Genomic DNA, 26,186 nt, shown 5'->3' on the forward strand with positions numbered 1-26,186 from the left:
GATGTACTCTACAGTCCACCAAAGTAGCAATTTGTCTTTCTTAAAACCTGAGAATCAACATTTCTTTCTGCATGTTCAGCTTACTTTCCCCAACAATTGATGAAGGTATGGAATTATCAATGGTAAGGGAGAATTGTTTTCATGAAATTTGCTGTGACAGACAATTTTTTTCCTTAACTATACTTAAATCCATTTTACTCATTACAAAGTAAATGGAAAAAAAATAACACCAGCAGCATCCTGCTAATTTTCTGACAATTGACAAAATACATTTACCTTTTGCAAGTGTCTGACATTTGTCACAGTGGTGCAGGAGACTGTCGTACTCACCGTATGGCCATCCCCATACTGCGTACCAGATGTTGCTCTTTCTTCTCCTGTTGGACTCATGGGTTTTGGGTCAGACATTGATCGCTGCATGGTTTTGGGTCCCTGAGGACTTGCTGGAGAGGATTTTGATGGGTCTATGCTTTTTCTTAACTTTTGTGGGCTGGTATCGCCTAGGGACTTATCATAGGACACAAATTCAAGGGATTTGCTAGGTGATATACATGGTGATACAGGAGAATAAAGTACTTTAGGGGATTTAGGATGAGCTTGAAGGGAAGAAAATTCTGGTTTTAGGTTGGCAGACTGGGCTATTTCTAAGGGAGTAGGACGTTTCTTTGGTGAGGTCCTTTCTGAGTCTGACACCTCCATTCTCGTGTCCATTCGAATATTTCCATCTGTGTCAGTTTGTATAGAAATTTCCGTGTGGGCTTGAAGAGACATTTCTGACCCCCCACCCCTATCACCTCTAGCAGTACGGGGACGGCTTTGTCGACTTCTCTGGGCCTCCCATTCCTCTTGATCCTCATCATCAGTCTGGACGCAGCTATCAACACTCTTTTTAACACTTTTCTTTTTTCTTCCTGCTGTGTAGGCTTTGCTTAGTACTTCGTCCTCCTCATCAGTCTGACATCCACTATCTGTAATTTTTCGAGAAAGCACTGTGCCATCAGGTCCTAAGACAATGGCCTCCTGTACGCCATGTCCTGGGATGTCTGCACCTGGGTACATCTGACGAAGCTTTTGCTCTTCTAACTGTAGCCGCAATTGTTCTTGGAGTCTTTGTATTTGCTCAAGTTGCTGTTGTTGTTGAGCATATGTTTCTTTTTGCATCATAAGATGAGCCTGTCTTTCCTCCTCTTGTTGAGTCAGGATCTGCTGCTTCATGGCTTGCAACTCTTCTAATTCCTTCTGTACTAGGAGCTGTTCTTGTTCACGGAATCGCTGAATATTTTGCCGCTCCCATTCCAATTCCTCAGCTAAGCGTTGCTGCTTTAGCTTTTCCATTTCTAGCCTCTCTCGCTCTGCCTGATACTGGCCATCTCCAGGCACCATGGGGGACGAGAGAGCTTCCAGTGAAGCGGCTATAGCCTCCAGGGATGCATCTGTATATGTGTCAAGGGATAAAGATGTTGCTGATGTAGCTGTACCATTGACAGCAGTCACACCTCCCTTTGAGATCTCCAGGTTAAGAGGAGCATCTCCTTGTTCTTCTGTTGTGGAAATGGTGGAGAGAAAACTTTGGGATCTTGTAAGTGGTATATTCTGGAGATTGGACAAAGAAGGCATGGTGTCACTTGTGTGCATACCTGAAAAGGTATTATATGCTGTACTAAATATGGATCCTGGTTGAGTCGTAATCGCATATGTTGATGGGACTGGCACTGCAACAGATGAATAGACCACTCCATTTGATGACCTTAAAACACTACTTGTCCCAAAGAGTGAATTGACAGCACTTGTGGCACTTGAATGGGAATATGGGGGGATTGTCATTCCTGCATAACTGCCTTTCTTGGAGTAGTCAACAGCTTCACCTGTCAAAAGTCAAAAATATATTTTAGTCCATGTTTTTAGACAATTCATTCTGAATCAAGCCATGCCTTCAGCAAATTAAAAAAAATACTGCCAAGATAAAAAAAAAAAAAAAAAAAAAAACAATTATATATAGAGGTGGAAGAAGCAAAACAGAAACATGCAAAAAAAATTATGTTGAATAAAAAACAAAATAAAATTCATGCAAAATAAAACAAAGGAAATAAAAAATCCACATCAGCCATGAATAAGTGGAGGCAGTTCAAAGTGACATTTAAGTGACAGATCCGCAATGTCACTGCACTGACCTGCATCTGATATCTTCGCTGAGGTGAGATCTACTGCTCCCTCTGTTGTGACACTGAAATTATAACTGTTCTTACTCTTGTACATGAATAACCCAGCTTCTGCAAGATTGGTGTCTGACATGGAGGGTTTAATTCCACCAAACCCTCTCATGCCATAAGGCGTTCGGTCAAATTGATAATGGTCATCACGATATCCGAAACGATCTTCAGGCAGAGGTGTGGTAGACTGCTGAGTTGCACAACTTCCTGCAAATGGCAGCTTGTACACAACATCACAGCACACAGCTTTCTTCCCTGCTGTTAGATCCACTGGTTTGCCATCATCTGTGATTACGGTTGTAACCACATCTGCAGATGTCACATCAACTGATACCAAAGTATTGAAAGGTTTTGAGGTACTAAGATCAACAGCTCCTGCCACTGTGGTTCTTCCTGTAGTTAATCCATTGGCAACACAGGTTGCCACAGGAGGAACTGAAGCAGTGACTGGGATGGCTTGGAAACCTCCTGCAACTGTATTTGATCCAACTGAAAGATTAATTGGGATTTCTGCTGTTGCAAAAGTGGAGGGCTGAGACTCAACTGGTCGATATATAATTTGAGAAACGGGTTCAAAAGCCTTATTTTTTGTTAACTGAAGGGGCGTGGAGGAGACTTGAGAAACCTCTATATTTTCACATTGCTGTATTGTGGCAGAACAGGTCACAATAGTGATGCTGTCAGTCAATATTGAAACAGTGGAGGATTCAGTGCTGAGGTTGACCACAGGTGATTGCACTGCACTGGTGTGACGACTGACATCACTCACAAAAGACTGACGTCTTGAATCTGGAGTGGTGGACAGATCAACACCATTCATATTTGAATCTGAATCAACCTTAACAGTTCTAAGATCTACCACCTCAGAGGGTAGAGAGGTCGTTTCAGTCTGTGCCAGTGTTTGAGGCTTAGGTTTCTCCATTGACATTGGAACACCTGTTGCTCTTGGAGCTGGTACTGGTGGTGGCGGTTTTTCATGAACAACGGAGACAGTGGTTCTTTGAACTTCCGTAGTAACCACTTGAGATATGAGGTTAGGCATAACAGATGGCTGTGCTGAAGCAGATATGGCCTCAATTATGTGACAAGAACTAGAAACATGTTTCTCTGGGCTACAAATCTCTTGTTTTTCAATAGACTCTATGACACGTGTATACGCCAGAGGTACTCTGGTTGTCTGAGGAAGAGGGGTTGGTTGTTGTTGATTTGAATAAGGGTGTTGAGGCTGTGGTTGATAACTCTCATGCTGACCCTGCTTTGAGGGAGATGCCGGTCCAGGACCAGAGGGGGCTTGAGTTGTGACATTGTCAACTGGAGAGCTAGGCTGGGATGGCAGTGTGATGACTACATATGTGTCACGGAGATTGCTGGCATATCTTGGGGAAGAAGGAGACTTTGGTGAAGGTTGAAATGTCTTGCCCTCTGTAGAGGGACTCAAATTAAGGACAGAGTCATTTGGACCAGTGGGAAGTACCGTAGGTCTTGTTGGAAGAGGGGCATGAGCAGGTGAAGGTGGCTGTGAACCAGGCTTTGGTGCAATTGGTGGTTTGACACCATATCCTGGTCTGTGACTGTCCACAATCCCATGAATAGCTGGCTTTGGAGGAACAGGAGGTGGAATCTGAGGTTTGTACGTTGGAGTAACAACTTGTCTAACAGGTGATCCTTGGGGTGAAGTCATAGTCACTGGCTCAGATTTTTTCACAGGTGCTGAAGCCTGAGGTGGAAGTGGAACTGGGGCTTTCCTGGGAAAAACTGTGGGTTTTGGTGGAGTGGGAGGAGGCTGGGGTGGCACAACAGGTTCTTCTCCTTTTTCCTGAGAATTAGCCCGGCGCAAAATATTTGGCTTAGGAGGGACAGGGGGAGCTGTTGACACTACACTAGATATGCTAGGTGTGTATTGGGGGACTGTTGGTAGGGGTGACACATTAGCAATCACAGAATCTGATGATCTTGGAACAGTATTAGAAAGGTCCACAAGTTCAATCTGAGAAGTAGAGGTTTCATTGTCAGGTTGCTGTTCTGTCTGTTCTGTTGTAGTCGAAGGGCAAATCTCAGATACTTCTTTTACATGTTCAGATTGCTTTTCTGATATTATATCTGATGTTCCCGTCACCGCCTGTTCCTTTTTAACTGTAGTTTCATCGTCAGAGGATAACTCTCCAGAAGAGCATTGTGTTACCTTTAAGTCTGGAATAGGGCGAAGAACCTTTTTTGATGAAGTAGTTTCCGTTTCTGGCTCAGGCTGAGTTGGGCTTGTTCCTGGAGTTAGAATTTTTTTCATCAACTCCTCATAGGCTGCTTCCGCATCCAACAGTGGCTTCCCATCTTTGCCTAATGTCACTGTGCCGCTTTGTGGGAAGGTACTCTCAGCTGGTTGGAACACAATTTTTGGATTAGGGGTTTCATTTTTTGGCTTTATATTTTCATATTCCTGTTCTAGCTGCATGAATTCCTTTCTTTTCTTGATCATGTCCTCATAAACTTCATCGGGCGATCTCAGTTTTTTGGGTTCAGCAGGAACAGACATTTTCTCGGTCTCTTCCCGATCAAAAGAATTGTCAAGAAGTGATGGATAAACATAGTCTTCAATAAGCATGCCACCATATTCTGTTTCCTTTCCTGCTTGAATTTCGCCTGTGTCAACTGTTGGAGATTTAGCCTTTAGCATGATTTCTTCATAAGCCTCATCAGCAGATTTGAGAGCTTTCTTCTGAGATTTATTAGTGTTTTGATCATCTGTTGGGGAGTGAAGAGATACAGATATAGGCAGCTGATATGTTTTTTGCACTTCTGCAATTTTTGCAGCATGGATCTCAAATCCTTCAGGATCTGATTCAATACTGGGAGAAAAGTCAGAGCAGGATGACCGTCTGATCTCCTCCATTTCGGCTTCCTGTCTCTGTTCCTCAGTTGGTGAGGCATCTTCAATTGGAGAAAGGTTGCTCGGAGGTGTCTTTGTATGCTCTCGCCTTCTTTGGGCCCGAATCTCATCCTTGTCTTTTTTAGACTTTTTTCCTGAGCCCTTTTGTTTTTCTTGCTCCCTGAGAAGTTCTTCCTCCTCCCTTAACTCTTCCTCCTCTGATGAGTCCTCAATAGTTGGTAGCATTTGCCCAGTTTGTCGGTGCTTGGCTTTTCTGTGCTGTTTACCCTCACCAGTGCGAACATGACTTGGGCTGCTGTCACTATCCTCGTCCATAGATGAAAGAGATGTCGGCGACGTTCCAGGAGTGAAGCTAGATGCATGTAGACTAGATGACCCTTCACCCCGAGACCGATCATCTGGGGAGTCTGTTAGACTTTCTATTTCAGGCTCTCCATCTGCACTAGGTATACATATAGGGTTGCTGGTTACATTCAGCTCAAAGGTTTGTAGCTGGCGAGGTGCAGAAATTCTTTGATCTTCCTCTTCTTTTTGTTCTTTCTCATTCTCTTTGACAATATCAGATTTATCTGCTGATGCTGTGATTTCCTGAACATCATCATCATCGGGACTAATAGTAGTTTTCTTAATTAACCGTCTTGTTTTTCCTGATGTGCTTTTCTCTATAGTCTCTTCTTTCTTCTCCTCATTTTGTTTCTTCTCACCATCTCTAATCTTTCGCCTGACTAAGCTTTCTTCATCTGATGGAGAGGCATCCTCATTCTCACTCATTTCTATGATCTGTTTCCTGATAAACTCCTCATCATCTCCGGACATCGGGCTTTCTTTTCCAAAACTTTCACTGCTATCGTCCAGGGAATCTACCTTGACATCAATTGGCACAAGAAGCTTTTTCTTTCCAGTACTTTTGGCATTCTTCTCTGAAAGGTCTTTATCCTCTTCTGAACTGGGAGAATCAGGCGAGAGAGGAAGAACCTCCAGTTTGCGTCTGGTCTTTAAAGTATCAGTCTGTTTCTCCTCCTGCTCTGTGTCTACCTGGGCCTCCAGAATGGGAAACACAGAGCTTTCTAATTTTGCTAGGTCTGATGGGCTTGTGAGATTGTCTTCTTTAGTTTCTTTCAAGTCAGGCTGTTTCAAGGTCTCCTCTTGTTTGATCTGGAAATAGAAAGAAATTCATTGTTACTTCAGGCAGAAAACAATCTTTTTGAAAATATTGTTTTAGCATTCTTGTATGGGGACAGCTTTTTCTTATGTAATGACAAGTTACAAAATTTTTTTAATCAACAAAAAACCATTTGGTTGACTATATTAATATGTTCTAAAACATATTACAAATACATTCAGCTGTGTTTGAAAGACTTTCACTTTTTTCAACTATAAGTCAACTGTAATTCAATACTGATAACTATTTCCATTTTCTATATGCTTTTACTTTTTACACCCAATTTAGAAAATATAGCAGAAATACACAATGGTTTAAGGATCTACTGCTACGCTTGCTAGACATTATGGTCACCTCAAGAACTGCTTCATCATCGCCATGCTTTTCCACAGGCTTAGTTTTTGCATCCATTTGCTCTTCCACGCTTTCCTCCTTCAAACCTGCATCATGCTCTTTAACTACAGACTGGATTTCAGATTCTAATGGGATTGAAGGTACTACAGCAGGCACATGGTCTGAAGCTTCACGCATCTCTGAAGTGGAGCTCACTTCTACATCAAATACTGTATTGCAATCTTTGTCACACACTGCACTTGCTTCAGATACTGAAATAGCTTCCTGCAGGCTGCCAACGACAGCCTGTGACTCATCCTCTTTCTTGTTGGTTTCTGCTTCCCTATCCTTTACTGGTGGCTCAACTTCCTCAGACTCGTTTTGATATTTTGTGGCACTCAACCCAGCCTCCACCTCACCCTCACAGTCTTTCTCCTTGCTGGTTTTATCACTGGGTTTTGTTTCGATGATATCGGTTGAGGTTAGCACAAGCTGTTCACTTTTAACTGGCACATCAACAGCATTCGCTTCTTGCTGACTTGATTTGACAGAAGGTGGATCAGAGATAACCGCTGCTTTGTCAATCTGTTCATCCGTCTCTAAAGTGTCATCCTCCTGGCTTTGTTTTCTTGACTGTGGAACAGCCTCTGCTGCTGCAGGACACTTTTCTTTTTCTTCAGATTTCTGTAACGATGCCATTGTCTCAACATGGCTTCCTTCAACAGCCTCAGACTTGGTTTCTTGCTGTATGTCTTTATTTATCTGAACATCTTCTTTTGGCATTTCCTCTGGGACAGTTACTGCTGCAGCACTTTCCTTTTCTACCTCATTTTCTTTCTCCATTGTGATATTTTCAGCATCATTGCTGACTGCTCCAATTAAGCATGCTTCATCATCATGTTTTCTGAAAACTTTTTGGTCATCAACTGTTTCTTTTGTAATTCCCTCCTTTTTTAATGATTTCCCCTCCTCTGATTTTACCTCTGCTGTTTCTGTTGTGCCTACTATTACTTCAGTGTCAACTCCCACTAGTTCATTATCTGTCTCAGGTGTTTTATTTAGAACAATTTTCTTGTCATCAATGATTTTCTCAGAGTCTTTCATTTCATCAGCGTTCTCCACATTTGCTTTGTCTTGAACATTAGGTTCTTTCTCTACTGGAGCTACAAAAGGAGAGATATCTACTAAATTTGGCTCCTCTTCTTTTTCTGTAGTCTGTTTTTTTGTTTCAGCTTCCAGACCAACTTCCTCTAACACTTCAAGAGAATTTTTATCTTCAACGACCGAAGAAATCTCTAATTTTATATTGTTTGCTCGTGTTGCTTGTAATTCTTCCCCTGTGTTGTCTTTTGAATCTGCTTTGGCAGTCGGGTTGACAGAGGTTGTCAACTCTGTTGCAGGCATATTTTCTGCAGTAACATCATTAGAAACAATTGGTGCAACAATGTTTGCCCCAGATTCTCCAGTGATGTTTCTTTTGTTGAACTCTAATGTTACGTCTGATAGAGTTAGCTCTGCTGGCATATTTTGCGGTTTGTTAGTTGAAACTCCACATATGTGCTCTTTGTTTTCATCGGTCGCAGTAGTATCTGGCTTTACTGGAGGTAAATCCAGATGAGGATGAGGTAAAGTCTCCTCAGTGACTCTTTCATGGATCACCGAAGCAGTTGGATCACCTGTTGCTTCTAGGAGCTCCTCAGGTGTTGACTCAATGGTTTTATGATCTGCGGGAGTTGTACCCTCACTTTGAGCAATTTCAGCATCTGACCTGGTTTCTACCTCGACAGAGTCAGGTGTGTTGCCTAAAACAGCATTTGTCAATTGGCTTTGTGCTTTATCTTCAATGGTTACAGACAGACCCTCTGCCCTGATGTCAACGCTATCTTGTTGCTCAACTACTGGGATTGGACCGCCAGGTCCACACTGTGTTTGCTGTTCAACATTTAGAACTTGAGTGTCAGACTGAGTTTGATTCTCTGTCGCTTTCTCACAGCTACTCTTTTGTTCCTCAGCTGCTAGAAATTCACTGACAGTTGCACTTTGTGTTTGTTGCTCTGTGTCGGGATGAGGACCATTCTCTGGTATGTTCTCAGAATTGAGCGGTTTGTTCTCAACAGTTGGGGTTTCTGAGTTCATCTCATCTAAACTCTTTGAATTTATAACCTGTTGATCAGACAGTGATTCATCTGCTAATGAGTGTGTTAGTTCTTCTGAATCAGGTGTTTTCTGAAGGATGTCTTCTACAGGACTGTGTGTGTGTTCAGGTGAAACTGGTATGGATGTATTTTCTACCTTGATCTCAGTAGCAGGTGGGATTGGATCTATGGGTTCAGCTACAGGTTTGCTATCTACAGCAGCAGGAACTGGGGAGGTCGAGGGGTCGGGGGGCAGAGCGGGTTCTTGCTTCTTTGGGGACGCCATGGATGGTGGTGGGACGTCTCCCAGCTGGCCTGACATTGCTTTTTGAGTCTGACAGTTCAGGCAAAGCCATTCTTTCTGCAAGACAAACACGATGACAAGTATTCAGTAAATACAATGTCTCCAGATCTGTTTAACAATGACTATAGATAACCTTGACTAAATAACTTATTCAGGAATCCTGCAAAGGTCATTATATACTGGGTTTATTCTATTTAATATATTATGAAAAAGGCTTTCCTTTCATTATTAAAGTGATGAAGTGAGTATATATATAATATATATATATATATATATATTATATATATATATATATATATATATATATATATATATATATATATATATATGTATATACATACATATATAATGAAAGAGCACATTCAAGACATCTACAAGATTTATTTTATTAGAACCTTTAATAAAAACTTAAGGTATTTTGTGTAAAAGAATGAGTCCAAATAATACAATGTGTGTGACAAGTTTTTTTATGAAAAGTTCAAAGTTAAACAAAAAATGCTTTTTTGTTATGTATTTCATACATTTTTATAAATGTGTTCAATAATTTCTGCCCACTTATTTCACCAGTTTCAGATAACAATCGATGAGCTTTTTTTGTCATGTTTTGGGGATTTTTGTCCCAACATTTGCTGTAAATTTTATGCTAAAAGCCTCACTAGGAGAAAAAACAATTAGAAACTTGTAAATATTTGTAAATGTAAACATATGCAAAAACACAATCAGCATCAACACATTCCATCTGAAAAACTACAACATACAAAATATGTCATTGAATTTTTATGACTGCACACGTGTGCATTTTAAGCTGACAGGATAATTGCACATATTGCATTCAATAGTAGCCCATGTTCTAATAATACACATTTTGCTGTTTATGCAAAGTACAATAGGTGGCTACAAAACCCTCTTGGAAATCACCTGGTGCGAAGTGCCTTTATAGCTGTGTTGTCATGCTGCAACTGTTTTATTAGTGTGATCTATCCCCATGTGTTTGCTGTAAAAGAGTACTCTGGAGGAAGACGCTTTACATAAACTGAACACCCTCCTGAGTGCTTTTATTCAAGATGTGGATCTATTGTTGGTATGCAACATCCCATGGTGCTTTGCTAAAGCGGAAAAATGATAAACAATCAATATGGTGAGACTGGAGATCAAGAAATAGCACAGACTCGCACACACACTCGACATATTCTTGTGTAGACGCGAGGCGCAAACAAATACCTCGGTTCACAGTTTGACAAATGTGTTAACATCCTTCTATAACCTACCCCGACAGGATTTAGTGCTAAAAATGAATTTTAGAATCATGCACTCCATCTCTGCGCGTGGAGAGATGAAGAAACAGCAAGACAGGAGGGGGTGGAAGATGATGACAGAGGGGGAATTTAGCAGCAGCTCAGCTTGATTAAATAAGGCATGAACCGCCATGTTGTAGCCCATGCATTGGAATGATTAACACACCTGCATGTGGATTTCTCTAATAAGGCATGCAAAAGCAACCAACATGTTAATGGACAAAGTATAGAGATGCACTGCTTCCTGAACGTGGGGGTTTTGGTGTGATGACTAGAAAGAGCTGGCACTGAAAGGTAGAGAGATGGCTGCAGATAGAAATACTCATTCAGGCTGTTAGTGAGCTCCAGCCTCTTCGGAGCCTGTCATCACTGACGTTATCGAGAAATTTCAACGGGAACGTTTTACTACCCGATCCCTCTGTCACTGTCTCTAACAGAGCTACTGAAGCAAACTGAGCCACCTGCAGCCTCCACACAGAAATAGATTCCTTTCAACTTCTCACCAAAGAAAAGCCAAGGCTGACAAAAAAAAGAGACACAAAAAAAAAAAAAAAAAAAAAAAACTGAACAAGCAACAAACACAGAATCGATGGAGATTTCATAACTTACTCGGCAAAATGGACACCACTCCATGAGTCAAAAAAATTGTTTTGACAATAAGTGATAAGCCATCTTACTAATCCATTCACTCAGACTGTAACCAGCAACAAAGGAAATACAAAATCCATATTTATATACAGAATAACTTGTTTTGGATCAAACCATGACACACACACACATCTCATTGTTAGGACACCGGGAAAGTCCTAATAATGAGATTGATATCCACCCACTTGCTTGTTTCTAAACACCAATCATCTGATGTTGTACTGTTCTAATTTACGAAACAGTATGTTGTGATAGTTTGGGTCAAGTACTTTGTTAAGGCCAATGACAACCTGTGCATTTCTTTGGAACCATGTTAGTTTTTATTTCTCCAATAAACATAGTTAACCCACTTATTGGTAACAGAAAAAGAATTAAAAACAGGCCAGTAATTTGTGAATTTGGATTCGTATCACAGATTTTCACAATGTTATGACTTTAGCTAATTTTATTTTGATGCCACAACCGCAAAATTAAGGCTTGAGGTGCAGGATGAGAAGAGCATTCAATAGTAATTGAACTCTTGAAAGAAACAAAACATGCTCACAGCAATAAAAGAGGATCTTACACTGAGTGAGAAAACCCAAGAACTCATTTCGACAGGGAGAATTCTAAAAAGGGTGATCTAATTAGCAAATGAGAGACAATTGGGTAATGCAGGAAACTGAGGCACTGGTGGAAGGTGCAGAGTAAATTAGGGAACACAGAAAACAATCACGTCAACAAAACAGGACAGCTCAGGAAAAACGAAACTCAAAATACTACAGATTGTGATTAAAAACTGAGACGCACGTTGTATTGAAAAACTGTCGGATCCAGCAATAAAGTTTCCTTTTTTATAAAAGGACAATGTTAGAAAGAATTTTATATGACGTGATTTAATTCACTTTTAAACCCTAAATCTTTTGATAAAACGAAGGTCTGATTATTGCTGCCCTTCTTCTCACTGATGAGTTTCCATTTTAATTATAATGCATCAAGCTGCTGGTGGAACATTACAGCCTCAGCTCCTTTGCGAGCCAAAAAAGATCTTTGCCTATTGATGTAGTTGACACTATGTCTGGCTCAGTGGGCTGAGATCAGATGGTTCTCTTTTACTAATATACAGCAACTATTTCTTATTTGAATAAAGAAACTAAATAAGGCATAGAATATTCATCCCAGATAAATATGAAAATGTTCTTTGACAAAATGAATCTCATTTAACTCTTAAAAATCAACTGCATATAGAAAGCCAAAGAAACGTCTCGGCATAGTGCAGCGCTGGCTCTGGCTTCCAACACCAGTAACTAGGCAACATTTCAATATAGCAGATATTGTTCAAGCTTTATTGAAGAAGTGACATCTTTGACTGTCTCTGATCAAAAAGTGATTCCAAGCGCCAAAAAGCTGCCTTCCACACCTCCATCGTTTTTGTAACACTCTTACGGTTCATGAAATGATTTTGCCAGACAGTAAATTTTAACCAATAAATGCAATGGAAGTGACTCAGAGATATGACTCACGAGCGCTCAGACAAATTACAACAGTCAGGTTGTCATGCTTTCTACTCCTTGCAGCTGCAGAGGGTGATACCCATATCTTTTATGACGCCGCCTTCTCACTCCTCCCTTCGTCCACTCGGGCTCCTTTTTTTTTTGTCACAGTAGCTTATTGTCTCTTCTCTCCTCTTGCCTGTTCTTATGATTTCTACATCGCTATGTTATTTTGCTGGTACTCCTCATGCCATGGCACAATAAAATTCCACTGGTATGGCTAGATAGAAAAGATCACATCTAATAAATCTCCAATAATATACTGGACTTTCATTTTATGTTTCATGCATAAAGCATTATTTGCAGTTAGACCTTTTCCTTATTCCAAGCTGTTTTATTGGTTTCTCCATATATCATTTGGATGCATTTATGAAAAAAAAAAAGAGCCAGTATGTGAATAGGGTGGTGGGGGGGGGAGTGAAAGAGAGAGCAGCGGCAGTCAGGATGTAACAGCCTGTACTGACAAGATGAGGCTGGTGCCAGAATGTGTGGGTTTTCAAGTCTCAGTGAGGTTCTGCCTGCCTGTCCTCCAGTCTCTGATGAAGGCTCAGTGCTGGCACGCTGTATACTTTGCCCCCCACCTCCTATTACCCCCTCGCCATTCCTTTGCACAAAATGCTCAGTAGCTAAAATATGGCTCTGGCCAAAGCATGCAGAAATTAGTAAATTAGAGAGGGGATGAGGGAAAATCCTGGTGGAGGGTCTAACTGTCCAAATCGCCACTTGCTTAACCTGAAAAAAGATGCAGTGCATTGAAAAAGTATTCATAGTTCTTTAAAATGTTCACATTTTAAATATTTTTTAGAATATTTTATGCATACTAAAAGAAAGCTTACACACAACCATGATATTATTGTTGAATATTGTGATGACATCAGTTGCAAAGAGCAATCTTTCATTCCCATACCCTCTAAAGGCATCAGAAAATTAAATTTCAAGTCAGGTAAAAGTCCGTCTAAAATGTCAAATACATTAAAAGGGTGCAGAATGTAAATGAAATATTAGACAAAAACAAAACTTCCCGTTATTTTTAACATAAGCTGTGTGCATCCAGTCTGAGTGAGTTTTTGCAGATTACTGGGTAAACATTATTATCTTCAGATGTGCAAAAATGATAGATATACAACTTGTAATTAAAATCGCAACATCCAATGTTTTTTCAAAGTATTTGCTCAGATGAATAGGACACTAAGTCATAGTGCACTTCTCAGATTTATTTTACAAATAATTTAAAAAAATAATGCATCTTTTTCCTCCAGGTTTAGAACCATATAATACTTTGTTCATCTGTGACATTCAAATATATTGACATTTGTAGTGTTAACATTACAAAATAATCTCACTTGAGGCATGAACACTTTTGCAAGAGGGGTATATTTTTAGTTGCTTGAAATGCACTTCCAAATTAGTTAATTTAAGTACAAGAATCCCACAAAGACTAAAATGTTATCCATTTTAAATCATAAAATTATGGTTCCCACAGAATGACACTGTTAAAGGAGGTGATATGAAAGAAGATAGTGGGAGGGGGTAGCCCTCTAGTCCCTCGTGTTCTCCCCTCTCCTGCTTTAGTGAATCTCTTTTGTGGCTGTTACTATTTTTGCACACATCAGGCTCTAGGCCAAGTGATGGTGAGAGCTGTGAACACTGCATGGAGTGAATACAGATAAAAATACATAAACAGATCTATCTAAAGACTGGCCTATTGTGTAATATACAAAACGAAGCAGACGTAATAAATGTACAAACTATTAGAATACTAATGAATGTCAGGTTGGTGATAAAAGCCGGAGTGTATTGTTGGTCTTTATCTGCCACTACAGATTATGGGGAGTTCAGAGCGGGAGAAAATGTGGACGTGATCGCAGAATAACGATAAGGAGGAAGACAAAGTGATCACTGAACAAGTCACTGTTTCCATTTTTTTGATGTGAAAAAATAGAGTAAAAAGATGGATGAATAACTGAATTTTAGCAAACAATGACACCAATGATGAGCAAGCCATTTCTCAATATTTTGTCAAATTGCATAGTTCTCAAAATCATTCATATAAACTCTAACCTTTTAGATCTTTCAGTAAAATGGAGAGAAACATGTCTGTGTTTGTCCAAATTTATCTTTGAAATAAAATTATATTATTATTTATCTGTGTATCTCAACATGGGAAGGTTTAGATGGGCAGCTATTGTTTTTCTGGAAATTCCCTGATTTTTAAAGATTTGCTTACTTTTGCTTTCTTTCCTTTGAAGAAGAAGGGCTCTATAACATAGGTGTCCAACTTTTCCACATTTTTACCCAATTAAACTTCCTCGATAGTTTCACATCAAACACATGGAATATACATTTATATTCCATATAAAGTATGGAATATTTATATTATATAAATATAAAAAATATGTTTTTATATTACATATGTTTTAGTGATGTCAGTTGTGATATTGGCAATTAGAAAAAAACAAAAAAAAAACATTTCTGTGACTAAATTCTGTGCTGCAGGAATTTATTTTTTATGCATCCTTAGTAGTGGCACCAATAAGTGCATACTTTCAATATTTCAAAATGGAATTTTGAAATCCATATGTAATACCTGCAGTGGAGTTGGTCAATTATTAATATCCAACCAAACATCCCTGCCCCTGTCCTGCCTTTAAAGCATCGGGTTTTAAAGGCAGCGGCAGTGAGACCCCCATCTGATAAAAACTGAAATGCAGCTGTAGATTTTCTCAGTGATGGCTAGACGAGATGAAACACTTTGATTCGTGCTCGTTAGCAAAGTCGTGCCACTCCCAGCTTATGTAAGATTCTTCCAACACGCGCTCTCGTTACTGAAAAGGCCAACATGACATGAAGTCTGAGCTGGAGGAACATTGTTGCTCAGCGCCAGGCATACTTTTACAGAATTCCCCTTACATCCAAAAAAAAAGTGAGACGGTGGGGGAAGAAGAGAAGGACAAAAATAGATCGCTGTAAAAAGCACAGAAATAATTAAAACGGTTGCTCACAGAAAAACAAGAACAGTGTGAAATGATTAAAATATCAGAGAATCAAAATCAGATGTGTTGCTGCCCTGTTCAAGTGCCTTTAATTCCCAAGTTGCATTGTTGAGGATTAGACAATGCTTCTCAAGAAGCCTGAGAGGGAATGACAAACATCCTGTTGCCCTTTAAATCTTTTAAGGAAATACAGATTACCCCCCACACGTGGCAATATGCACACGCACTCACCACAATTTATCTCAACAAAAACACAAGGTGCTGACAACAAGGCCACTTAAACATCACACCTACAACAGGTGACGTGTCACCAGACACGTGTCCATTCAGTGTTCCACAGTTTTGCTAACAAAAACCCTACAGTTAAGTATCCTGGCTCCTATTCCTGGAACAGCACATGTATCCACAGCCACGCCCTCACATGCGTCAGTGAGCAAACCTTTGCTGGCAGCTGACGTGACGACAGCGAGTGACACAGAGGTGACACACGCTGCATGGGGGTTAGATGGCTCAACGAAAGTCTTGTGTGCAGAACATTCTGTGTGCTATTCATTTTTTTCCCAAGTTGGATTTAAAAATGCACCTCGAGGTTCAGCTGTGTCATAGGTAAACGGATGGCCGATGATGAAAAGCTTTATGAAGTTTGGATGCCCATCTGGAGTTAACCAATCTGAACAGAGTGGACTTGTGAGGAATGAATGTTGTAAACACAGTTTGTAACATGAAAGATTCTTCTATGGTGGTAAAGCAAAATATCCTCTGAGTTCAAAGAGAAAATGACATGATAAAGGTTAGAGTTAAGTAAGATGAACTGTCTACGTTTAAGTAGATATAAATATATATGTTTTTAAAAACTAGTCTTAATTATTCCAATCTGAAGTACACCTACATAAAGTGCTGGACCTTTTTGGAGGCCCTTGGGTCTTTGGAAGAGAAACTAGCCCTCAGCATCACAGACAGCCAGCCATGCTTAACAGTGGGCATCTGAATGGTCCATTTTTTATACCAGACCCACCATGTTTGTTATCAAAATGCCCAATCTTAATCTTATTTTGTTAAAACTGCAACTTTGTCCTGACAGTACAATATCAGATAGATAATTCTTGGAAAAAGAAAAAAAAATCAAATCAGAGCCTTACTACTGTCAGTCAAACTGGTGTATGCTCTGCTCACACCCTTTGTCAAATTTTCAGGCTAGGTCCTTGATTTTCTCAAAACTCCCTACTACACATGGCAGCAGATTTTAAGAAACATTACAGGTTAACACTTGTGATGCTTGAAGAGAAAACATTCTTCTGTCACTCAAGTAATGCATGAAACAAGAATCTAAAGGTCGTCTTAGAGACTTTGTTATCCGCTGCTTGATACAGTTCTACAACACTGAGCTGGAAAAATAGGCCTTAAATGTCCAGCAAACCAGAAAGTCAAATTGCAGATATTAAACATTTAAACTAATGCAGGAAATGAAATGAAAAATGGTTTGAGTATCAATAATTGTGCCAGGGATTTGACAAAAATAATTCTCATAACGGAAAGATTATAGCCTGTGATTATTTTTGAAAATTTTCTAAATTTTCCACACTGAAGAATTTTCAAAGATGGCTGAAAAAACAAAAATTAAGCTTCAATGGCAGAATACCTAACAAAAAAGATTTCTATTTAAGTTTGAAAGAGACATGAGTTTACCAATTATTGGTATTGGTGAAAAAAAAAAAAAGCAAGCATGTGACATTTTCAAGAAGCAGGTTGATTTGACAAAGACATGCTAAACAACCTAATTTTAAAAGGTGAACCACCTGCCCTCAAAAAAACCAAAGGCTGGATGGAAATAATAAAGGTTTTAATTCTGTTTTAGTTCTACTTCCTGTTACAAAAGAATTCCAGGAGAGCTATAAACATCCAGCAGATTACCTAAAGACAAAAATAAATCGAAGCAAGCAACAACCACAACCTGCCACTTACCAAACTTAAATGATTGATTGTGAACACTGCCCGTCAACACACATATGCATGTTATAATATTAAACCTGAACCTCAAGCAGCAAAGTAGAATTGGAATTAGCATACATAAAGGTACATGGAATATTAATTTAGTACAAATATGACTTTTTTTTTCATTTGTATCTTAGAAATTATTTTGCTCATCTAAAACATCGATAACCAACAAACAACAAAAATCCAAAAATTTTTGTTGAAAATCAACAAAAATCAGTAGTGGTATCTGAGTCTGTGTGCATAATCTCGAAGTAAATTCAGTTTTAGTTTTGAAAATGTTTAGGTTTTAGTTGAAAAATCATTCTATCCTATGAAAAGCAATTCAAAGCGTTTATTAAAAGTTTTGGAAGATGCTCATGTGGAAAATGAATCCCTGGAAACATCTAATTCCATCTCTGTAGTGAGCAATTTTCATGAAACACCCAAAGGACTGACATGTCTACAAGCAACAACACAGAAAAACAACAAGAATATGTACTTTGTTTAAAAAGCAAAAGGCGTAATTAAGATGGATAAAGTAATAAATAGCTTTCCTTACCTCTCCTAAATGAGGATTAGGATTAAATCCACACAGATTGCACACGTTCTTCTTGCACTCAGTGCACACACTGTAGTTGGGGGCATCTGACGATCCAATGTTGAGCTTCAAGTTACAGAGAGGGCAGTTTTCCTTGGCAACAGAAGTTTCAGACTGAGCAGTCTTAGCCGCGATGGTCGTCTCTGCCTGCTCTGCAGCTGCCTGTCTGGGGGCCTCTCTGGACCTGGCAGGCGGGGTGTCTGGAGCAGAGTCGGAATCTGGTGGAGAGCCAGGTGCAGAGAAAGGAGAGTCAGGAGGAGATCCTGGTCCAGAGTCAGGTGACCCAGGCGGAGACTCGGGTGCTTTGGTTTCCTCTCCAGAGACAAGAGTGGTGGCTGAGCTCAGAAGCGATGAGCCGAAGCTGAACATTTGAGATGCAGCAGCAGGAGGCTTCGCTGATTCAGTCAGCCCTCCCAGACCCCCAAACAGCTTTCCAGCCACAGATTCTTCTTGTTTTGGCGCAGCCTGTGCGGGAGGCTTTGATGACTCCATCAATCCACCAAACCCACTGAATAGTTTCCCCGTAACTGATTCCGCCGCTTGTGCAGCCGCTACGGGGGGTTTAGCCGAATCGGTCAACCCTCCTAAACTGATGCTGCCCAGACCCCCAAAGAAACTCGATTCTTGTTTGGCTTTAGCAGGAGACTGCTGAGGGCTGGACTTCTGCTGAATGGGACGCCCTGTTTTGGGGTCAATCTTGGGTGACCCTGCCAATGAGGAGCCTGGAGAAAGAGGTCCAGGAGATGAGGAGCCTGGGGATTTTTGCCTTGGTGTTGTTGGTGGTGTCAGCCCTTGGTCGGAGGTGCTCTGTTGCTTTATCAGCAGCTTTCCAGGCTTGCCCCCTCGTTGAGGTGAGGGTGGACCAGAGCCTTGCATGGGCTTTGACATGCCAGGAGGATCCATTCCTCCCATTGCTCGCTGCATCTGACAGTTCAGGCATAGCCACTCTTTACCCTGCAAATGAAAAGAAGACAAGTCAGATGTGTTCATTAGTAGCTTGACAAGACAATGGGCAGGAAGAGTGAAACACCAATTGCAGAGGATCAGGAATAAAAAACCTGGGATAGTTGCATCGAGCTATAACCCCGAAGGGTTTGGTGTAAAACATGCAACCATGATAAGATATAATTAAATCACATAAAAACTGTTGTGAGAGGAAGTGGTATGTTCATGTTTATACAGTGCCTTGCAAACCTATTCATATATCTTTTCAAAAGAACAACTCCACAACTCGCTCCGCACCCCCGTGACTTCCTGCCTGCACAGAGGAAGGTGTAAACAGGCCAATTCAGTGTTACAAGACCAGGAAAGCTTTCCTGATCCTGCCTGAAACTCGGCGCTGACCAACTCGCCCACATCCTCAGATTTAACAGGTCTCTGGAGCTGTGTGAGGTTCCCTCCTTCATCTCGGTCCCCAAGAAACGAACCACAACTTAATTAAATGAATTCAGGTTTGTCACATTGATGTTTGTGGTCATAAAATTCATTGAACTACAGTTTTTGAAGGTCAGCCAGAAAGTTACCACTTGTGGTTCCAGAAACAAATTTTTGGATTCGAGGTGATTGCTCATTTGAACTCATAACATCTATAAATTGTAAAATTTCCTAATATTCTCCTTACCTTGATTAAGCTCAGTTGAAGATATTTTTTTAAGCAGGCATTCAATTAGTCAGATACAAACCACCAATTACTATGTTTATTGACGTTCAGTTTTTTATTGCATCCTTTTTGTCTACTCTTCTGAGTTTAGTTTTCAGCATAAATCTTTATGCGACATTCCACTCAGTGAAAAGTGCTTTGTAAATACAGCTCACTTATAAAATCAGGGTTTCCAATTATGTTTGATTCTGTCTTAAAGTAAACATTTTCCATCTTCAAAAAAACATAATCCAACATCCGCAACAGTTCCATAATTAATCAGAACAGCAGTTGCTTGTTCTAGTAAATATTAGTTTTAACATAGTTGGCTTTCATAGTGTTTACCGTTACAAACTCAAACACCTGTCCCAAAAAATAATGGAGGCCAGAGCCTTTTGTTCAGTGTTTGGCTGTCTCTTTTGGTTTCCACAGTGTGCCAAGCACAGTGTTAAAAGAGCCAGCTGTTGACTGTCTGATCACCATCTAGAAAAAGAACAATGTGTGCATAACTATTTGCTACTCGTATGGTTAAAGATGTTAGGACATCTTTAACCGTTTGACGTCTTAAAAAGCAAAAAAAAGAATTTCTTAAAGAATAGTTCTACAAAAGTAGGTTTACTCCTGACCAATCAGCATTTACAGTTCATGTGTGATTGAATGTCGTCACTTGCTGGCAGAGTTCCTTCCTGTGGCCATGATATGAGTCACCTTGATCAACATTCCCCAAGTCCATATGGTCACTCTGTTTCCCAGATCATGTGTGTTGCTCTTGTAAGCGACATGTTCTCTTTTCAATCAGGCAGGACCGATATACTGGACTCTGCTGTAGTTTTGAATTGAGCATCATAACCAGTTTTTATGTGAATGATCCATTTGTACAATTTGTAACATATATTAGACATGCCCTAGTCTGGCTTTTTTTTTTTTTTTTTGCACTTACTGAATTAATTTTTCCTTTGAGGTCTGACTGAATCTGATTTTTCTCTCCCCTCTAACACACACACATACACACACGCACACACACACACACACACACACACACACACACACACACACACACACACACACACACACACACACACACACACACACACACACACACACAAAAGAACGTGTCACTAGTTCCACAACTGAGATTTCAATTTTGAAATACAAAATAAATTAAAGATTATTGCCCTTCATGAGTAAAAAACATTTCTAACCTTTCAGAATGATCAAAAGAGCAGAACTACACATTTTAAAGTGTTTAACATTTGAAGCAGAGATAATTAAGAAAAAATATTAAAATTGCAGTCTCTGGTCAATGTTTTTTTTTATGTGTGTGTGTGTGTATATGTATATCCTTAATAAAAAAAAATTTCAGCTTTTTTTTATTTTAGAACTTGGTACTTTCTAACAATGATGACTATAATAAAAATGACTACAGATATGTGCACATATTGTTCTTTTATATTCATAATCTCTCCTCAAAGTTTTGCATCTTTATGTCTGAATACTGTGAGCGATTGAAAACCAGATTCCTTGTTTGTTTACTCAATATTGGCAAATAAATATGATTCATGATTTGATAATCAAAATGAATCAAAATGATACATTTTGTACCTTTTTGGGGTCTTATTCTTGCGTTCAGCATGTAATGCAAACCACAATGTCAGTAATGTTTTTTTTTCTTCAAAGAGAAATGCCAGAATAAAATCAATGCCTTTTCTAAATGCATGGCATCGCTCACTCCTGTGTGTAATGCATTATGAAATCTGTGGTGGTATTATTATCTGTGACCTTTTGAGAACTGAAAAGCACCCGGCTCAACATGTAGACAAAAATCATAAAATTATCTCACTTTAGCTAATTGGTTAGGACATCTTTAACCATTTGAAAAATTTTTTTTAATTTTAAGAAAAATGCAACAAGAGATAGAAAAGCTGTCAGGGTCTTACCGCTGAGTCTGGTGGGCTGAAGCCACACAGGCTGCAGACCTGGTTCTTGCACTCGGTGCAGGTGTTGTAATTGGGTGGCTCTTTAGATCCAGTGTTGAGCTGGGTGGTTTTACACAGCGGACAGAGTCCACCTGCAGGCTTTCCAGCTGCCTGCTGCCCTGGGGCCCCTGAACCCTTTGCTGGCATGGGGCCTTGCTGCCCTTGAGCTTTTGGTCCAGGTTTTCCAGGTCCTTGTTGTGGTGGGCCACCTTTTTGCTGCTGAGCTCCACCCTGATCTGGTCTAGGTGCTGGCTGCCCTTGACTTTGCCTGGGAGCCGGACCAGAGGGACCTTGATCTGATTTGGGCCCCTGACTTTGCCTTGGTCCTGGGCCAGGAGGACCTTGACCAGATTTTGGCCCCTGACCAGATGGTCCTTGCCCTGAAGGACCTGATCTCGGTCCCTGACCAGGTGCACCCTGACCTTGCCTTGGTGCCTGTCCAGGGGGGCCTTGACCTGGCTTAAGGGGTCCTGCCTGCTGTGGTCCTTTTGGTCCTTGACCCTGCTGAGGGCCTTCCCAGGTGGCTTCCCTCCCTGCTTGTTCTCCACTTTTGCCGTCGCATCGCCCTCCTCCTCGTCCCCGAACAGTCCAAACTTGGGAATGTTGACAGCGTCGCCCATAGATGAGATGGAGGACGTCATTGACGACATGGCGCTGAGGGGATTGGCCCCGCTGAGGAAGCTGGAGCCAAACATGCTGGACGATTTAGTCTCTGGGCCTTTTGGCTCCTGCCGGAATTTGGATTCAAAGAGGCTTAAAGACGAGGGGCTGCGGCCTGGTGAGGGTCGGCCAGGTGGACCCTGGTTGAAGGCGTCTACGGTTCGACTTTTACTTAGACCTGCAGGGCCTCTGGAGGCTCCTACCTGCTGGTGGGCATCAGATTCTGAAGGTCTGAAAAAAATTAAAACAAAATGATTGTTATGTCCATTTGTTTTCAAGTATAAAAGAAATGCAAACAACACACAAGTAAAACAAGTTGATAGTGCTGCTGGTTAAATTATATATCTGACATGACAACATTTAATATTTAAACTTCATTAAAAGGAATAGCAATTTGTTAAGTCATGTCTGTTTCTGCTGACTCATTCACACTCACCATGACAACTCCCATCCTCAAAAACTACACCCAATATTAAACAGATAAACAGAAAATACAACTTTAAATTAACTAGGATTTTATTTGCTCAAACAACACAAAGTAGTGCAATAAAATGAAAAGATTTAAAACATTTAATAAGAAAAAAAGTATTCACCCCAATTCACCCCTTAATAAAATTTTGTTTCAGTTGCCTCCAAAAATCATGCAGATACAAATATAAATCCATTTGATCTCATAAGGCCTAGAAAAAGGTTTAGGGAACAAACAGCTGACAGAAACATAAATACTGGTGAATGAAATGGAGCGTGGATATTAGACAGAGACTGAGAAGCAGTCGGCTGTAGCCTGCATGTTCGGACAAAGTGAGAGGGCCTGTAAACCCAACCTGAACACAGAATGCAGCCCATGCCAAGTGGAAGTGGAACTTTAGAGAAGTGCATCAGTGGAAGCTAATGGACCAATTGGCTGCCATTGATTAAAGCATGATGGTCCATGTTTATAATACACGCTCGCATTGGTTTCTGCTGCAGTGAAGGTCCTTGGATGCTGTGGTGTAATGAAATAAAATTCTCAGGTAGTAAAGTTTAATGTTGCAATGAATATAACTGATTATTTTCAGAGCACGCATGAGTAGTATGTTTCTGTAATGAGTAGCAGCCAATAAAGGAAGGTTGGTCAGAATGGTGAATGAACTTTGGGTATGTTTAGGGTCCCTCCTGGCGTGGGGACTCAGAGTCTACTGACCAATTGAATGACCAGTTGCAGGCCATATATACAAATTATTATGTTAGGCTAAGTTTAATACTTGTAACATTCAACATTCCTGGAAAATTCAATTCAACGTGAAACAGTTAAATTCACCAAAATATATGGGAAATATATTAATCATACTAAAAGTTTAATTAAATACACATTGGATATACATTTAATATGCAAACCAGCACAGATAACCATAGTTGCAGAATTTCTCAAATCATATGGAGATCATGAATTAAAACAGCTTTCAGTTTGTAATGTTCAGTTTTAAAAATATGTATGATAAGAATAACATCTGGATGGAAGTCAGAGCGATTGTTGTTTGCTAACTTGATTTAAAATGTTTGCCAGACGCACACAGGCACTTAATGAAAATCAACCAATCAGGAAGCTTTTACTTGCAGGTTGTATTGCACAAAATTAAAACGTACTTTGTGTAACATTACCATGACAATTAGTCCTTTCTGCAAATACACACAAGAGTGTACAAGTTTAGAGGCAATGTAAATCATTTACTCAAATGGTCTACACTTAACAGCTTATGTTCACCTCTGATCAACTTGAATTTTCTTCACAAGACTTGAGTCTGGATCGCCATGAGGTCTTTCTAAGCCAAGTCTGAAATCATTTGTAAGACAAACATGCTACTTTTTCACTCAAGAAATTTATTTTTGGCAAAAATAAAGAGGCAACTTTACTAATTACTAAAATAAAGAAAATCAGTTGCAACTCAAGTTGCACAAAAATTTTCCATCACTGCATGTAAAAGCTTTTTATTTCTGTTATTATTCACATCACCTCCTACCTCTCTTTAGGGTTCAGAAGGCAAAAAAATTTAAAAACAGCAGAATTACAAAATAATAATAATAATAATAAAGATAAAACATGGACAATATAAATGTGCTCAGATGTTATATGGTGGCCCTACAATGAAATTCTGCTTGGGGCCTCATAAAACCTGGGGCTGGCTCTGTCGACAAAAACAAGAATTGGCGTAAAAAGCGCCGCAGTGAGTATATTCAGCACCTCGGACAGCGCCAAGCCTGTTTCCTGGACGGCACGGGATGTAGCAGAGATTCAATACGAAAAATCAACAACACAAAATTGGTCTGGGGAAATACGATCAGAATAAAACAAATTAACGTCTCTGTTCTATTTATAGTCGTATTAATATTGATGCACCCTCTCCACCCCCCAATCTGTAGCTCGGGTATTTTTTTTTCTCTAGTTGGGAGACGGTAAGCACTGAGGCCCATTACTTCATCTGATACGCACAGAGATGCATCTTCTGGCTGAAAGACTTCATTGTAAAAACCATTAATAAAATTTTGCATTGTTTTTTTTTTTTTTTTTGTAGCAAAATGTACTAAGATAAATAGAAACGCATTCACGATATTTACCATCAAATGATATATAGTTCAGTTTTAAGATGTTCAAAATGCAAAATTACTAAGAAAGGAGAGAGAGAAAAAAACATTGGACACGATAAATTTCCTTACCCAGCAGGCATTTCGACCATTTCTCACAAATAGGCTACTGGAGGTGTGTCTCCTCACTACAGAACCACCGATCCAATCGGCCCATTCTGGTGACTCGAGTGGATTCATTTACCCCGCCACGAGCTGCAACTTTACCCACTTTACAGCCAATTTTGTGGATTCAGACATTTAAAAAAAAAAATGCATTTTAAGCGGAGACTCCCATCACTCCTCCTCACAATCAACTCTAGGAACAAACTGGGGTTTCTTGTGCGATTTGTGCCATTCAAATGAGTGTAAATGGGACTCTAACCTCCTTCATGCATATTTCTTAACCACACACACACACACACACACACACACACACACACACACACACACACACACACACACACACACACACACACACACACACACACACACACACAGGCCTCACACACAAAACGCCCGGTCCGTTTAGATATCTAGGGTGCATTGAATGATGCTTTGCAATCCCTGCCTTCGCGCAGCTGCTGGAGCTCCAGGTTGCCTGCCCTGCGCCCTTGACATCGCCGCGGCCAGTCGCCTCCTCTCCTCCTCGCTCAGCTCCTTCAGGTTGACCGGAGAGCCATCGGAGATCCGGACGAAGCCGCCCTTCCCGTCAGGTGCCAGCCCCTCCGGCAGACCAGACGGCGGCCCTTCGCCTCCTTCCAGGCTCGCTTCGTTCCCCATGATCGACCCCTCCCGCTGCCCCCCAGTTCTCAGAACACCAGTCTCTCTCTCGCTCTCTCTCTTTTTTCTTAATTATTTATTTTCGAAGACGGCGATCCTTCGAGTATCGAAGCATGACGGATTGTTTAGGTTTCTGCAGTTCCTCTCCTGTCCAGTCGCGCTTCTCCATTTCCTCCATTTCTCGTTGTTTTTCTGCACCTCGCATCTCCAGCTTCAAACCACAGTTGCCACAGTTTTCCGTGAAGGGGGTCTTCGTTTTACTACTGCTCGTAACCACTGAACAACTTCCGGAATACGATTACAAAAGTAAAATGCTTTTTTTTTTTTAATTTTTTAAAAAAAAAATTTTTCCTGGCATTGTTTTCGTCATTTTCGTTATTAATAAATTCACACCGGCTTTGACCAACAACAAAAAAAATACTTTTTAATCCAAATGCTTTGTTAGAAAAAAACACTACA

The 26,186-nt window shown here is 40.3% G+C and overlaps 1 protein-coding gene across 1 annotated transcript in view; it reads right to left on the reverse strand.

The window, feature by feature from the left end:
• The window catches only part of LOC129375637 (protein piccolo-like), a 50,928-nt gene extending 24,946 nt beyond the window's left edge, over positions 1-25,982 (reverse strand). The window contains 7 exon segments of the mRNA XM_055054873.1: positions 331-1,865; positions 2,172-6,249; positions 8,882-9,085; positions 18,030-19,022; positions 21,645-22,201; positions 22,204-22,574; positions 25,516-25,982. Coding sequence (XP_054910848.1) covers positions 331-1,865; positions 2,172-6,249; positions 8,882-9,085; positions 18,030-19,022; positions 21,645-22,201; positions 22,204-22,574; positions 25,516-25,727 — 7,950 coding nt within the window. The 5' untranslated portion in view covers positions 25,728-25,982.
• Positions 25,983-26,186: the final 204 nt, after the last annotated feature.

This window comes from Poeciliopsis prolifica, unplaced genomic scaffold, assembly GCF_027474105.1.
Source record: "Poeciliopsis prolifica strain line A6 unplaced genomic scaffold, Auburn_PproV2 SCAFFOLD040, whole genome shotgun sequence".
Taxonomy (NCBI): Eukaryota; Metazoa; Chordata; class Actinopteri; order Cyprinodontiformes; family Poeciliidae; genus Poeciliopsis; species Poeciliopsis prolifica.